This window comes from Phycodurus eques, chromosome 3 (assembly GCF_024500275.1).
Source record: "Phycodurus eques isolate BA_2022a chromosome 3, UOR_Pequ_1.1, whole genome shotgun sequence".
NCBI lineage: Eukaryota > Metazoa > Chordata > Actinopteri > Syngnathiformes > Syngnathidae > Phycodurus > Phycodurus eques.
In genome coordinates this window covers 10,310,587-10,327,537 of record NC_084527.1, presented here as the reverse complement: position 1 = coordinate 10,327,537, position 16,951 = coordinate 10,310,587, and the positions used below count along the sequence as shown (strand labels likewise).

The 16,951-nt window shown below is 42.0% G+C and overlaps 1 protein-coding gene across 1 annotated transcript in view; it reads left to right on the top strand.

The window, feature by feature from the left end:
• The window catches only part of LOC133399935 (dmX-like protein 1), a 59,171-nt gene that overhangs the window by 10,234 nt on the left and 31,986 nt on the right, over nucleotides 1-16,951 (top strand). Inside the window, 18 exon segments of the mRNA XM_061671980.1 lie at nucleotides 3,698-3,884; nucleotides 4,481-4,637; nucleotides 5,062-5,238; nucleotides 5,356-5,594; nucleotides 6,175-6,868; nucleotides 7,582-7,703; nucleotides 7,882-7,971; nucleotides 8,357-8,450; nucleotides 8,552-8,671; nucleotides 9,705-9,868; nucleotides 9,870-9,924; nucleotides 10,488-10,753; nucleotides 10,914-11,723; nucleotides 12,301-12,559; nucleotides 12,791-12,927; nucleotides 13,021-13,207; nucleotides 13,331-13,441; nucleotides 15,125-15,294. Of these exon segments, the coding sequence (XP_061527964.1) occupies nucleotides 3,698-3,884; nucleotides 4,481-4,637; nucleotides 5,062-5,238; nucleotides 5,356-5,594; nucleotides 6,175-6,868; nucleotides 7,582-7,703; nucleotides 7,882-7,971; nucleotides 8,357-8,450; nucleotides 8,552-8,671; nucleotides 9,705-9,868; nucleotides 9,870-9,924; nucleotides 10,488-10,753; nucleotides 10,914-11,723; nucleotides 12,301-12,559; nucleotides 12,791-12,927; nucleotides 13,021-13,207; nucleotides 13,331-13,441; nucleotides 15,125-15,294 (4,039 nt within the window).

Genomic DNA, 16,951 nt, shown 5'->3' with positions numbered 1-16,951 from the left:
TGTGGGAGGAAACTGGAGTACCTGGAGAAAACCCATTCAAACAGTGGGAGAACATGAAAACGCCACACGGGAAGTGGAGCTAGGATTCAATCTCCAAACAGAATTGAGACGCAGATGTGCTAACCACTCGTGTACTGTGCTGTAGCTCAATACATTACATTCATAAGCCATCACACTTTTTCCAAACTACATTTTCATTGGTCATACAGTGGGACCTCCGATGTTCGCGGGGGATAAGGATTTGGTCATAGAGTGGGACCTCCGCTGTTCGCGGGGGGAAATGATCGGGCCTGTCTGCGAATATTGAAAATATGCGAATAATTGACGCCCATTTTAATTTCTTTAAAAGCCAGTTTCTTTAAAAGCATAAATAAGCGGGAAAATTATACCAAGAAGCAGTTTCTTGGGGGGGGGGGGGGGAATAGGGTAGGTCCCAATAAATTGATAGGAATAAAAAATAAATATTGAAAAAAATCTCCAAAGAGGTGAGACGACGCGTGCCGAACCGCGACTATATACACTGTATTCTGTTAACAATACAGGTGAACACATAAAATTTATCTGTTTAAAAAAATAAATGTCAGACTCATCATAAGGCGGAGATATGGGCTTTTCAATGTATAGTCGCCAGTCATGCAAAAAGTTGAATTTCTGCTGCATTTTCATCTTTCAGTAACCAATGTGACACTATACGCTTTCAGATCTCTTTGTGAGAAAACACCGAGTAGTGGATGCAATGTTTTTTATGTTATATTTTTTCATATAAATGCCAAACGAACCTCTTGTTTTCAAAAGTAGTTGGCACGTTGGGCAGCAATTTGCCCCCCGAAGAGTACAGCACTTCCCCATAACAGAGTAGTTGGTGTGTTTGTGAACACTTAATTAATTCCACACAATTTGCACGAGACAATTGAGTGGCACTGAACAAACCTAACCCTAGAATTGAGTCACTTTTCTTTCTGTTGTGCACAAACTTAATTGTGGGCCCAAACTTTGGCCAAAAAGAAGGATTGCCAGCTATGTCGGGCCAAGAGCCAACAACCAGTTACCCTTGACAACGGTAACCTGGGGCTCACTAAGCTATTTAGAGATGCAGATACAGCAGGAACAAACTAAATTTAACAAGCACATGATGTGGGTTTGTTGGCAAGGCTTATGTTCCACCCTGAGCATTTCAGGAGTATTGCTCGACTGGTTTGACATACTAGGAATATTAGATTATTCATCAGGATATCAGATTGGCGGTGCTTGTGAGTGTTGTAAGGTCAGTTTAGAAGAGAGAGGGAGGGAGGATCCACAATTCTCTGTGTTCTGTGATGCGCATAAGGAGTACACGTAATCAAGCCTGTATGGCACAGGTGTCAAACTGGTTGCCGGGGGGCCAGATCCGGCCCGCCACATCATCATATGTGGACTGCGAAACCAAATCAAAATTGCTAGTTCTAGTGTAATACCGTTGCAATATTTGCAAGCATTTTTCGTTACTAATTCCCCTTTGAAAAGAAATGTAATAGTTGATAAACATGTTTTTATAGGCTTCTGATTTTACAACTGGTTATTCATCAATGTGTTGTGTATACTATATGTAACTAGAAAATGCAATTCCTGGAGAAATTGCGTGTGAATGCTGAAATGCTGGTAGAAATCATGTGGAATGTTATTGAATCTTATTGAATGATGTAGAATGATGTTGAATAATGTGGAATGATATTGAATGAAGTGGAATGAGTTGAACACACAGAAGTAGTAGGAATGGTGCAAATCCGTCGAGAAATAAGGAAGTTACAGCAAAATTTTGAATTTCGGGCTTTTATTTTGAAATTTCGTGAAATTTGATTTAGGGTAGTTGTTCACAGGTTGGCTTCAACGAGCTGAACACGTAGAAGTAGGAATGGAGCAAATCCATTGATAAATAAGGAAGTTATTGCTAAATTTGTAAAAAGTTTGAATTTTGGGCTTTTATTTTGAAAATTCGTGACATTTGAATCTGACCACAGAAGTTGGAACGGTGCGAGTCGGTTGAGAAATAAAGAAACTGTAGCTAAAAATGTAGAATGTGTGGCTAAAATGCGGGTATTTCAGTGATGCACAGTGTAGAATGTGGGTAATGTAGTAATGTGAGTAATATGGGGAATGTGGAAAACATGTAGTAAGTGGGATGGTTAGAATTGGTGAAGAAATGTGGAAGCAGGGGGGAAACAAGGCAGAATAGAGTGGAATGGGGGAGAATGTGGGTGTTTTAACATAATAAAATGTGAAATGTGGGTGGAAAATGTGGGGAATATGGGAATGTGTTTTGAAGAAGTTCTGAATGAGTTGAATATTTTAAATGTCAAAGTGAATGATGTGAAAGAATTTTGTTGAAAGTCTCATTGGGAATGAATGGGAAATCTTTGGGTGTAAAATGTGGAAATTGTGGGTAATGTGGGTAATATTTCCCTTGGATAAATATGAGCCTGCATTTCGTGAATTTTTGGAACACATTGAAGTTGGAACAGTGTGAATCGGAAGAAAAATGAGGAAGGAGATACACATCAAAAAAACGGCGGAATAATAAGAGTAAGAAAAATAAAGTATAGGCCCTCTACGTCTAGGTACTTTTCAATTTTCAGTATTATTTAAAAACATTTTTATTGAACTTCACACTCTCATAATAAGGGACGCAATTCCGATTCCATTATCGATACTGCTTATTGATACCTTTCCTTATGGATTCTCTTATCAATTCGCACTGGGTGAAGGAATGAAGTTATGCAAATGATATATATCATTGATGTCGTTATCATTCTGTATATTATTTCTTTAGGTGTGAATGTGAGTATGAATGCTTGCTTTTTTATGTCCCCAGCGATTGACTGGCGACCAGTTCAGGGTGTACCCCGCCTCTCCCAGAGTCAGCTGGGATAGGCTCCAGCACGCCCGCGACCCTAGTGAGGATAAGCTGTGCAAAAAATGGATGCATGGATATTATTTCATGAAGATATGCTATAATACAAAATGTTTCTGCTGCACATTGGACGTATTCCCCTCTGTTGATGAAATTAAAGCTTTGCAAGTATTGCAAATAGCCCTGGTATCAGCTTTTCACGTGAAATACAGCCAAATTTTAGCGTGCTTCTGATGTTGGAAAAGTTCAGAACCCAAAATGCACTTCTTGCTTGTGACATCACTCACTTGCGACGTAAGAGGAATCGATGAGGTGGAATCGTCAGGCAAGCAAACAAACGATTCCTAGGAATCGAATTACTTGGATTTTGATTCCCATAACTACTCACTATGCAGTTGAAACTCAAGTCAAACACAAGCCATTCTATTATGCTGCCTGAAAGTATTCTAATCTAGTCTAAAGTGAATCAATTAGTTCCAGGCTCAGACTTTCATTGTTAACTGTGCACACTTTGTGTATCAATATTTAATTCTCATTTTCGTATAATACTGGTTTCCACATTCCAGAAATATACAGGTACATGTTGGGTTCATTGAAGACTGTTCAATTGTCCGAAGGTGTTAATGTGAGTGTAAATGCTTGTCCATACTGTATGTCCCCCCTGAAAACATCGTATAGAAAATGGAGTGATGTTGAACTCCAAATTGACAGACTTTTGAGTTTTCGACTGTATTGTCTTCCCTGCAGAAGCACTTGACATTTAACCCACTGACCTTCTTCAATAACTCGACCTTTCCGCTCTCCTCACAGTGGTTCAGTGTGTAATGTCCTGCTCACCAGTTGTAAGGACAGCGTGTGTCGGCTCTGGGCAGAGACCCTGTTGCCGGGGGACAGTCTTCTATCAGGTCACCATGGTAACCAACACAGTGATGCTCAGAGATTTGCCAGCTCTTCCACGATCTGCAATGGAAGAATGCAAGAAGGGACATCACAGGAAGTAAGAAACTATAATAAAGTGTTCAGAATGTATCAGATTATCGTATTTCTGTGAATAGTGGTCGTGCCTCTAGTAGACGCCCATCGCGAAATCATCTCCCTCAAATAGATGCATCCCACGCGACTTAGTAGTTACCACCAGTCTGGCCTGGCTGTTGCCGTTATGCTGCCACGTTTCTACTTTTTATTTAGATTTAAACAACAGTTTGACTCTGAGAAATACAGGTGCTAGATAAATTAGTATTTTGTGGAAAACTTAACTTTGTTTCAAATTTAAAGTGGAGCAAAGTGAAATTAGTCATTTTTAGTTTTTTTCCCCTTTTTTAAGAAAAGATTGCCTCCAACTTGCAGTGTTGTTTTAATCTTCATTTTTTTAAATTGAGTCAGGGGACTCTAGAAGCCTTATTGATTTATAAAATGTTTATCATTTGTTACATTATCTCCAAAGAAGGTTTGACCTGTGTCAGTCTCATTGACAGAGGCGATATGAACCCATTTTGTACTGCGCCCATCATTATTATTTTTTCACAGCTTAAGGGTTTTCACTGCTTTTTAAATATTAGGGGTCATTCTAATTACATATTTTGTTTTCTTCAGTCTGCTTTTTATCGGGATGTGCCGCAGCCCTCACTCACTGGCTGCCTGCCCCATAGCCAAAGCCGACACTACAACCACAAGAAGAGCAACAGCAACCTTCCCCATGCCAACGCACTCTGTCACTTTCACATAGCGGCCAGCATCAACCCTGCAACAGGTTGGACTCATCACGTCCATGTCATAAGCTTAATATGACCGCTATCTTGTGCGCATGTAACAAATGTTGTGAACCCCTTCAAACTAGGCTCTCCTCGTGGCCCTTAATTTTTCTTGTATAATAAGGTGTACATGTACGTGAGTGCATTCACTTCTCTATGCTCTGCGCTGTGGAATGTGAATTGTGCCTTTTTTTTTTTTTTTTTTTTTTTTTTTTTTTTTTTTTTTTTTTTTGGGGCAACTTTGTTCAACCAGAATTTTGCTGCCGGTTGCTTTTCATGACCTGAAAGTGACGTTTGAATTATGCTTTCGTAGTCTTCATATTATACATGATGCTTTAATAAAAGCATTTTCTGTGCATGACAGTTTTTTTATTTTTTTTATTTTTGTTGTATATACTTCGTTAACATATTCCTCTAATGCAGACATTCCACTGCTTCCCTCCATATCGTCCCTGAGTTCCGTGGAGGATGAGGAGCTCGGAGGTTTTTTCACTGTCCATTGGCTCAACAACAAAGAGCTTCACTTGACGTTGGCTATGGAAGTCTTCCTGCAGCAGTTTTGTGGCAGCCTGGAGCAACAGAATGAATACTCTCAGGAAGGTAGAGAAAAATATTACTAACCTGCAATTAAAGCCGCATACATCAGGAAGCTGGTCATATTCAGTTTCTCGTGTTCACTCTGCCTTTTCTTCCTGGTCGCATTTGGTTTTCATCTAGATCCTGAAAATGAGAATCACTCTGAAGATGAAGAGTGTAGCAGGCCAAGTGACCCTCAAGGACCCGATGCCATGGAGCTCTCTCTCGCAGCAATGGAGCACCAAGTGGACGTGCTTTTGGATGAGTGGAACAAAGGAGCAGACATGTTGTTCAGCATCCATCCCGTGGATGGCTCACTGTTGGTTTGGAATGTGGACTGGATAGATGAATATCATCCCAGAATGTTTAGACAAGCTCAGGTACTTGTCAAGCCATATTAACATTTAAATTATCTTCACCCTGGTATTACAAACTGACACATTCAGTAACCTTTTAATTGATTGTGTATGTATTCACTAGTCCCAATTGCTTCTTAAGGGAAAAATAACTCTACTCAATCACGGTGTTAATTGAGCTGACATCTAAGATGGCACAGCTCTTCTTCTAATAGTCTAATCCACACATTCAGATGATTGCAATCTTAATTATATGCAGCGCATCAAATTCAGGCCCCACGATTTATTTGTATTAGACGTGAAATGTGAGAATCTCTGCATAACTAAAGATACCATTCAAAGTGGCAGCTTTTATTCTATTACATGTTATGATTTAAGTGCATACTGATTGTTGAAAAGCCATTTTAATTTAGCTCCAGACAGAATTAGATAAAGAAAGACATCCTTTCAGTCTTCACATTTACAATCACTTCTTTTGTTTCATTGTTAGTTGAATATTTCAGAAATAAGTAGGCCTCGTCATAAACACGACAGAGGTCTTCTCATAGACATCTCTGAGTCACAAATTTTATTTAGTACTATTTTGTCCCTGTCTTTTTCCCAGGTGTCGTTTGTGTCCCGTATCCCTGTGGCGTTTCCTGCAGGGGATGCCATCTCTCTCAGTCACAGTGTGGTTATGTATGCTTGCAACAAGAACGTGGATTTGGCCATCCAACACGGCAGACAACGGCCACCAGGGAATACGTTGTCCCAAACCAAATCTGCGCTTATAAGTTACGGACGTCAAGGCAAAGCCACCCCAAGCAGCAGTTTTAGACTGAGCATTTTCACCCCGAGCGTGCTTATGATCTCAAAGCATGATGACGGCTCCCTCAACCAGTGGGGCGTGAGTTTTGCAGAGGATTCTGCTTTCTCCACGGTGCTCAGCGTGTCTCACAAGTCAAGGTACTGTGGCCATCGCTTCCACTTAAACGACCTGGCCTGCCACTCTTTACTGCCTCTGCTCCTCACCACCTCACACCACAATGCATTGAGGTCCCCCGAGGCGGACAACATCCTCTCCCCGCCAGAGGTCTTCTCTGCTACCCATGGCTCGCGGCCCAGCCGGTTGTCCCTAGGGGGCTTTTCGCAGGATCCCAATGCAATCTACAGTGAGCTGATTTTGTGGAGGGTCGACCCTGTGGGGCCGCTGTCCCTATCTGGCGGAGTGTCTGAGTTGGCTCGGATCAATTCTCTTCACGCCTCAGCTTTTTCTAACATAGCCTGGCTGCCCACACTCATCCCCAGCAGCTGTTTAGGTATGGACATTTTATTTAACTGCCAGGAATTGCTCAGGGTTATTTTCATTACTTTTACTTTACATTACTTTTTCACACGTTTTCCACTACACAGTACCTAAATAACTTTTCTCCCCAATGACATGTATCCATTGGCAAAACCAGGTATTACAAATGGTAAATGGAGTACAATTACATAGCGCTTTTATCGAAACATCTTCCAAAGAGTTTACGAAGGCTCACGTTCACCCATTCACACTCACATTCGTACACTAATGGGCGGCTGCTGCCATTGAGGGCGCTACCAGGCACACTGGGAGCAATTTAAATTCAAACCGCTGACCCTTGGGTGACTGGACGACCCGCTCTACCTGACTTAGCCACAGCCGCTATTTATACTGCCTGGTCAGCCAGGCTATTGTGGATTTTAACCTGTTACGGGTGGGTCTGGACGTATCCCTGGTGCAATCAATGCGGTAGTTGTTTTTTTTTTTTTTTTTTTTCAGTTTCAATTTCAGCTGTACTGTTTTGAAGTGAAAAACATTCCCAAACCTAGGTGAGTAGACATGGTACGGTAGTGGAAAAGTGGTATACATTCAAATTAAACAAACCTTGGTGCATTTATGTTTTTGTGCTGTATTGCTCGAGAGAACCTTGGATTTCATTTTAACATGCTGTGCATGCTGTGAAAGGTGACATTGTAAATAAATAAATAAAATTCTCTCTCCTGCCAGGTGTATATTGTAACTCTCCCAGTGCCTGCTTTGTTGCAAGTGACGGCCACTCACTCAGGCTTTATCAGGCAGTTATTGAAGCCAAGAAACTCCTCAGCGAGCTCTCCAATCCTGAGATATCAGTAAGTTTACCACCAGCCCATTCCACTCTCCACAGGGTGTCGTCAATGCTGCTCAGGCAGTTTAAGATACACAAATCTGATTCATGTCTACCCATTGGACCTCACCACAGAAACATTGAGATACTTTACTGTTGCTATTGGAAATTCTTGCTGTTTAATTTTTTCCATTTTACTGTAGAAATATGTTGGCGAGGTGTTCAACATCGTCAGTCAGCAGTCGACAGCAAAACCAGGGTGTATCATTGAGCTGGATGCCGTTACTGACTTTGTAAGTACACATTCAGTTATATATTGTGGAAGAGGATGATTAATGGAGTATGAGGAATAAAACATGATTTACACATGGAAAAGAAAAAAGGAAGTACATTTTAAGTTGATGACAAATATTTGATGTTTGAAAAAAGGTCGTTATACAAACGTACATGTTTTGATTTGCCAGTCTGTTGTGTGGCATGAAACTATCAGTAGGAAACTTTGATTCTCTGTCAACCACGTAGAAAAAACTAAAATCTCCCGTGTTCCCTGAAACGTCCTTGAATTTATGTTTGTGTATGTAATGTTAACACATCATGTGTCAGTGTGCATCTGCTGCACAGTGGATGAAGCCTGGGATCTAGTGTCTGTATCTTAATGGTTGCTTTTGTCCTCAACAGCAGGGAAAGGAGACACAGCTCTTGCATGTATTTGAGGAGGATCTAATACTCGGCAGTGAGAGCTCACAGGAAATGACGGATTCATCTTGTTCTGGTATAGATACAATTTAATATCTCACAGGAAGTTTTTTTTTTTTTCACCTCTTCTGTCTTCACCTCTTAATACAGTGTATTATTTTCTATGCTTTCCTGCAGCCCATAACAAGCCCACCTTCGCTGCAAGTTTTTTTCTCGTGGTTGTTGAATTAACCCCAAGTGGTCGCTCCCTCCTACAGATGTGGCATCTTCATCTCGCAGCTAAACCCGTCACCATGGGTGCGTGCTTTTATCCAGTCTTCTCGGCCATCTAGTAAAAATCTGTTTTCAATAAATAAAGCTTATCCTTTTATCCTTTGTTTGGCAAGGAACCATATTTTTATCTTGTGTAGAAAAGGGACTCCTCGTTTGGAAAAATAGACAGTATTGGAATAGAAAAAAATATATAATTGCATTGTATAGTTTATAATACATCTTGTAATGTACTGCAAATATTGTTCAGGTTTAAATTTATATACAGGGTGTTCACCTAATTTCATAATATAATAACATAACCAATTCTCACTCAAATGAGATTTGTAAGAATTTTTTTTTTTTAAACTTAATTTTTCTTTCTTTTTAGTATTTAATACAACAAAATCAAGAATACAAATTTATGATCGAGTTGAAGCATTCAGCGCACGCTGATCGCTCTTCCTTCTCCCATGGGATCCGGAAGCGGGGTAGCTCCCCTTTTCATATAACAGTCCGTTCCTTCAGCGGCTCCTTATCAAACCAGTTCTCGCCTGCTCTCAGTCTGAATGTTATCGGTATGTCTGTGGTGCGTGTGTGTGTGCTCATAACATAGTGTGGTCAGTTTTAACAATCAAAAGCTAGTTTGTGTGTTCTAGTGTCCTGTAAGCAGCAGCATAGAAATGGATCTAACACCAGCAATGAAAATATGTTTGATGTGTTAAAATATGCTGAATAAAAATACACAAAGGAGAAGGAAAACAGATTTTGACATGGCACAGAAAAGAGGAAGGCAAAAAGAAAAATATCACCGTGCCACAGGCGCTGTGCATATTGAGCGTTTGTGAAATCTGTTATAAAATATATATCCGTTTAAGTATAACCTTGGTATTTTGATAAATCAAGCCTATTTGATTTCATTTGACTAGGACATGCAGTTAGTCAGATGTATTTCAATTGAGGTCAGATTTTTTTGGAACACCGTGTTTTAGCAAGCTTCCTGTAATGGGTTAAAGTGTACTGAATTTCTGAGAAACATTTGATAAAAAGAGATAGACGTTTGCTGTTTTCGTACCCGCAGATGAGACTTTCTCACCACGAGACTCCCCCACAGCTTCTTCAACCAGCCGCTCTCAGTTTAACTTTGATACCTTCAGTTCGCCGATAATTCAGAAGAGTATACCCTGCACGTCCAATCTGCAGAGCGCATGTCGCCTTTGCCTAACCACACAGCGACTCTACAGCCCAAGAATTGCCTCTGCCAGTAGGGGTGGAGGCTATCAGCGTTACACCCTCAGCAGGTGAGCAGCCGCATATTGTATACATGACAAATTCAGTACGCACTCATACTGTAACCCCATGCACATTTGTGGTTCAATTTTCACCCATTTGCATTTTTTCTCAACCTATCGTTCGTTATCAGCTGAAAATCTCTCATATTTATGGTTTGTGCACTTTTTGAACCATCCTAAGATGCCACATGATGGTGCCAAAGTCCTGTCTAAATAGGAAAGTAGTATAGTAATTGGTCCAAGGAAGTACGTTGAAGTGACAGAATATGAGAACCAAGCTTTCTATGTTGGGAAAGTTTAACCTGGGTTATTATAGAGAGTCTAGTGCATGTAAATTTTTAGAGTTGTTTGTAAGCCATTCATTTTTAAGGGTAATGTAAAATGAGTTTGAAATTATATTATACTGTTTTGGGATCATGCTTTGTGGTATATTTACGGTTTAACAATTAATATAGGTCATTGTAAAAAAAAATGTAGGGATGGGGACAGTTTTGTCACTATTTGCAGCAAGGCTCGGTGTGATTACTGTAATTGTACTTATTAGCTTCCACTTACTCTGACTCTCCTTCTAGGTCATCTCAGTGCATCATGTTCCCTGCCAGCAGGCCGTGTGCCATACCTCCTCGCTACTTCATGTTCTGATGGAAGAGTGTGCTTCTGGAGGTGTAATGTCACGGCATCTGAGACCTCCTGTAATGAAAAGCTGGTGTATCAGTGGGAGGAGTGGCCTCTCCTGGTGGAAGAGAGGCTTCCCAATTGCAGTGCTGTGAGCGTGCCAGGTCGCCCCGTTCAGGTCAGCTGCTGTCACACTGGGCGGATGGCAGTTGCCTACTGGCAGACGACGCCAGAAACACCTCTGAACTTGACACCTCAGCTAAACTCTCACACAGTTCTGACTTGCCCTCCCGCCCTGGCTTCTTCACCTTATTTGTACGACACCAACATAAACCATCACGTCACTCCTACCGTAACGTGTGCAGCACAGTCCAAATGTGTTTCCAGGGCCTTCCCTAGCAAGTGCCAGAGAACAGCTGGTCTACATCGGCATCTTCCAGTGTGAATCCACAGGTGGTTCACAATGGATTCTAGAGCAGACTATAGTCTTGGATAGAACAGATCCTAGCAACACCACATCTCCATGTGGCCACATAGACTTGTCTTTGCCTATTGAGCACTGCCTTGGTTCTACTCAGAGGAATTTGGTTCACTTAGACTGGGTCTCCCAAGAGGATGGATCACATGTTCTTACTGTAGGCATAGGAACAAAGATTTATATATATGGCCGCCTCTCTGGCAAGCCTCCTGAACTTTGTCTAACATCTGATGGCAGTCGAAACCAAAGCTTGTCACGCCTGGTTCTGCTTAGATCTGTCAACCTCGTCTCTTCTGTTGAAGGCTCACCGCCCATCCCAGTCTCCCTCTCCTGGGTACGCGATGGCATCTTGGTGGTAGGTATGGACTGTGAGATGCATGTCTACTCCCAGTGGCAGCCCCCAGCATCCCCAAAACCCAATGCTGCCATGGACACAGATATCTGCAGCAGTGTGTCCTCCGTTGTATCAGCCGTTAGACAAAGCCAAGAGAATGGGCTCAGTCCTGGGCCTCCCACGTCCTTACTGGCCCCTCCTAAAAAGGCCCTCACAAGGTCAATGATGAGTCTGGCCCAGAAGCTCAGTGGAAAGAGAACGGCCTTCGACCTTCCTTTGGAGATGGAAGATTCTGGACTGTTTGAAGCAGCTCACCAGCTCTTTCCGACGCTGCCCCAGTACCACCCAGTACAATTACTAGAGCTAATGGATCTAGGAAAAGTGAGTATATTGTATCCCACATCAACACATTGGTTTTATTGCTCGCATTTTATGTAGTCATACAAAAATCGCTTTCCTCAAGTTTGGCAAATGTGTTGAATTTTTCTTAAAGGTTTAATGAAACTGTAATCTGCCTACAGCCTGGTGGTATACATTGTTTGTCTACAACCATCCATTTCTATTATATTTGTGTGTTTCTTGAGGGTTTACCAACACTAAAAAAAATTCACGGCAATACCACTGTACAAAAATGTCACAAAAATAATATACTGTACATCTATACTTAATGACGGACAAACAGGTTAACTAACTTTTGCCATCTAATGGAAAAGCATTTAATTGTTTTTCCTGTCACCATACGTCGCTTGCACAGATAGATGAACAAAGATACATTATCTGTCAAATAATTTTCAGACCAATTAAGTGAAACTGGATAATTTCCCACGGCCCACCTGTTGATGTCTCACTAATGTGCCGGGGCACAGTGGATGGAAGTCATTGTTATAAGGCAACACTGTTTGTTCATGTTTTGATTTTTACTGTGAAAGGAAACAAAAGTTTTTGGGTGTCACCTAAGGTTCACCGTGCCAAAGCCATCCTCTCCCACCTGGTGAAATGCATAGCTGGGGAAATCGTGGCTCTTAAAGACAACGCCACCAACGCAGAAAAACGTCTACGCTCTCGAACGATCAGTGCGGGAGGGAGCACCGCCAGGGAAAGGAAGATGTTTGGCAAGGATGAGAATTCCACACCGGACTACACAGAGATCAGCTCCATTCCTCCGCTTCCTCTCTATGCCCTTCTTGCAGCTGATGAGGACACACCCTCAAAGCCTGGTCAGTATTCACTATGTGGGCATGCATTTATGTTCAAACAAACCGGTGTTAAAAGCAGCATTTTGTTGTCCTTTTGGGCTATGGTAATGTAATAGCAGAACATATCATGTTCAAGTTTCTCTGCTGGTGATACTGTAATTAAATTGATCCGTTTTCTCAGCTTGGCCGTAGGAGATTTTGGCAAGAGGAGAATGTCTCGCGTAATTGAGTTTCCATTTTGTTTTCCCATAGAAAAAGTGGGCAGTGTGAGTGGTGACAGCGGGCATGGATCCAGTCACACGGATGCTTACGATGAGTTATTTCACACACCCAGCATTGCTGAATTGGATCCTCTGGATCAGGATGTGCAAGAAGAAGCTGGGAACAAGGTCGGCTTTTGATAAGGAAAATTCCTAAAAATTATAATGCATAGTTTTAATTGACACTGAAATTTGACACATGCATTTTTATCCTGGCTATAGGTCATTGACTTGTCCCAGTACAGCCCCACATACTTTGGGCCAGAGCATGCCCAAGTTCTGTCTAGTCATCTCCTCCATTCTAGTTTGCCAGGCTTAACTCGCATGGAGCAGATGTCTCTCATGGCACTGGCTGACACCATTGCAACAACCAGCACAGACCTGAAAGACACCCAGGACCAGAGTAAAGGTACTGCTTTGGAGTGAGGGCACAAGATGAAGTCAATCGATAGTCTTGCCTTGGATGAGTAAGCCATTCCAGAACATCCTGTGGCAATATTTTGAAATGTGCTATTGATTATTGTCTATGTAGGTGGAGAGACACTGGATGACTGCGGTCTGAAGTTTTTGCTTGCTGTCAGACTACACACCTTCCTCTCTACCTCTCTGCCACCAGCCCACAGAGCACAGCTGCTCCGACAAGGTAACGTGGCAGAGTGGCCTTCAATAAATTTTCAAGGTCAAGAGTGCAAGGGTTTTATGGTGGTCGGTATAAATTCATATTTGCATTAATGTTTTGTAATACATACACATCATTGACAGCAAGTTGTTAACCATACATTTCCTACCAATTTTGAGACATCCTCGGTGTAGTTACTCTATCCACCGTAAAGGCTACCTCAAGTGATGTAATGTTTATCATTAGCATCCTGCATGTACTTTGAATGGGGAGCTATGTTTTGGAATACGAGCAGAAGGGGTTTTATATACTCTACACAGAACCCGACGGAAAGTAGACTTTTGGTCAAACCCTATATGGTTTAGCCGATCAGGATGTCAGAGCCTGTCTTTGACAGCTGCTAGTGGGTACATTTAACAGCTACACAGATATCTTGAAAGTGAAACTGGTTCAATGCAACGTAGGACGCTTGAAAAGGGGACACTATCGCACAGAGCGGTTTGGAAATACAGACTGGTATGTATATGTATATATACATATATTTATAAATGTATATTTGCTCCAGCAGTTTGTCGGGGGTTAAAATGCTACACAGTCATGATCAGTCAACCTTAAATTAAAGGTAAACAGACAGCTGATTTTGTTTTAAAGTGTAACTGCAAATGATTTTGATAAATTTCTAATGCGCAGTGCATAATCACCACCGATATTGTAGTCGTAGTCAATGCAAAGAAGTCCTTACATGCTTCCTGTATGTGCTCCTTTTCCCACTACCATGGCAGCCGGTGTCCGGGTTGAAGACACAATTGTCAAAGGGAAAATCATTGTCATCACAGCTGGTTTCAGCCCGATTTGAAGTTGGGCCCTGTATCCAATACTTTCTGCTAAATGTTTCAGAAAACGCGACAGTTCGAAATGTATTTATACTTTATCGCCAGTGTGGAGCTTCCCACCCCCCGCTATTGTTATTTTATTGCTTGGAATGCTTAAACTCTTATCACTGCCCGTATCATTAGTACAACCTGGTGCCACATTATAAAACATTGTAGAATAGCAAAATATGCGGCAATAAACTGAAGGATGTGGCTGTGTGCATGCATGCGTGCGTGCTAACACCAAATGAACGGCGGCTGTGCCATTTGTTACGTTACAGCTGAAACTATTCAACGATAGCACAAGATGGGTAGACGAGTCAGGTTCAAAATGCAGACGACAAATTTTAGTTATATTTATCGCTTAAACTGCTGTATAAATGCTATAAGATCACCTCAAAATGGCAGTTAGCGTTTGTAAAAAAGAAAATGTTTAAATCTTTGCACTCTGCCCTTAAATATCTCCCCCATGAGACAAGGTGCAAACCCAAACCATTTTGGTCTCCCTGATTCAAAAGCACTAGTTGCCCTAATGTACCGGTTAACGAGCTGAACTGGGCTCTTTCTATCTTCTTGTTCCAGTTACTGTGTCGAGTTTGAGGTGAATAAAAGCTGAAAAATAGTGACTGTAGCTCTGTTGTAAACCTTGAATATAGTCTCAGTGAGAGAGAGTTTTCATCACGCTTAACTGCCACAGTAAAGCTACCCTTGAACAGGGTATTACGCTCTATAGCTGTGGAGTAAAAAAAAGTTACAAAATGCAGCTCATCTACACTTAAACATGTTAACATTCTTGCAAGTCAATAGCTCCTTGATCTTTTGTCCTCCTGTACAGGCCTATCGACATGTCACTATGCTTGGGCTTTCCACTCTGAAGCTGAAGAGGAGCTGCTTCACATGCTGCCTGCCCTCCACCAGGGAGAGCCCACCTGGCCTGAGCTACGTTCCATGGGTGTGGGCTGGTGGCTTCGGAGCACTAACAAGCTTCGCAGAAGCATTGAGAAGGTGAGAAGGCATTCAGGGATCATTATGAATGTCTAGGGCAGGGATCTTCAATTAAAATTCGGAGGGGTCTGATTGAAAAAGATTTCTCACGGCGACGGTCCGGACCTCAATATTTCAATTTGCATAGCAGACACGTCCATCTATCCATTTTCTGTACCGCTTGTTCTCACAAGGGTCACGAGTTTGCTGGAGCCTATCCCAGCTGACCTTAGGCGAACTGGTTGCCAGCCAGTTGCATGGCACAAATAAGCATCCACATCACACTCAAACATCCACACCTACGGACAATTTTGCGTTGTCATTTAACTTAGCATGCATATTTTTTGACTGTGGGAAAAAACTCGAGAATCTGGAGAAAACCCACTCAGGCATGGGGAGAACAGGCAAACTCCACACATGAAGGCCGGAGCCCGGATTTGAACCCATGGCCACTGAACTGTGAGACAGATATGCCAACCAGTCAATCACCCTGCCGCCAAGTAGCTGACCTGTCAAACAATTATCGAAATGGCACATTTCCTTTTTCCTTTTCACAATATTTGTGGTTTTGGATGTTTTCTTTGGGGCCTAAGGGCCTGATTTACTAAGGTTTTCACATGCAAAATGGGCGAGAACTTGATTGATCAATGGTCACGTAAACAGATTTATAAGATGATCTACTAACCAGGCGCACCCAGGATTGCCTCTGCCAAACAGTGCAAAATGGAGAACTATATGTAAATTGATTAACTAAGCATGCCTAACGTGACTTATCACACCTGAGATGAATTGCAATGGCTGACATTGCATCTTTAAAGAGCGAGTCTGAAAGGCAGGTGCAAACCAGCACGCACAGTGGTGCCAGCTTAGCGCTGGCAAAATGAGAGATGGCAGGGAGAACTTTTCCGCTCCTGTAAACGTTTTTGAAATGGCACAAACGAAGATTGTTACAACATATCATCTGTTCAGGAATGCCATTTTTGGAGCTTCTGTCTGATCTAGGGGCTGACTTGGAGCCAGTCACAAGAAGCAGTCATGCCACATCTCATATGACAAAACTTCAACTCTACATTCATCACACTGTGGCAATTGGTTCTGGCCTCTCCCAGAGCAGTTTTTCAGATGTGCTGTTCAAAGTTTTAAACACCATGTTACGCAGAATGAACATATGCATCCAATTCCAACTAGAGGCTGAGACTTTTTCGTGATTCCCACCTGGTCCCGTGGAAGTGAATTTCCCTATTAATCACAGGATTGGGCAGGAACAGGAGCGGGAGCTCCCCCACCGCTTCCAGTGATGGGAACGGGAACAAAAGTTGCCGGGAAAGGCGGGGGCAGGAATGAAAGTCACTGGCAGCAGCTATGACAACAAAGTTACTGGGAGTGGAAACCATGACTGGAGTAGAAACCATGGTTTTCGTGGGGTTTCTGTAAAATGTTGGCTCAGGACTTTTTTGTGGTTGTTGCCTTCCCAAAAGTTATCGAAACAAAATTATTTCAAATTTTCACTTCATTTTGTTCTATTACATTTTCCATGGTGAAAACTATCAAAACTTTGTCAGTTTCCACCACTTTTACACCTTTTGCCAACAAATGCACATAATCCATTAGAGTGAGTGAACACTCAATTTTGCACCTGCTATTTGGGATCAGGCCCTACTCTACTGTAGCTGTTGTT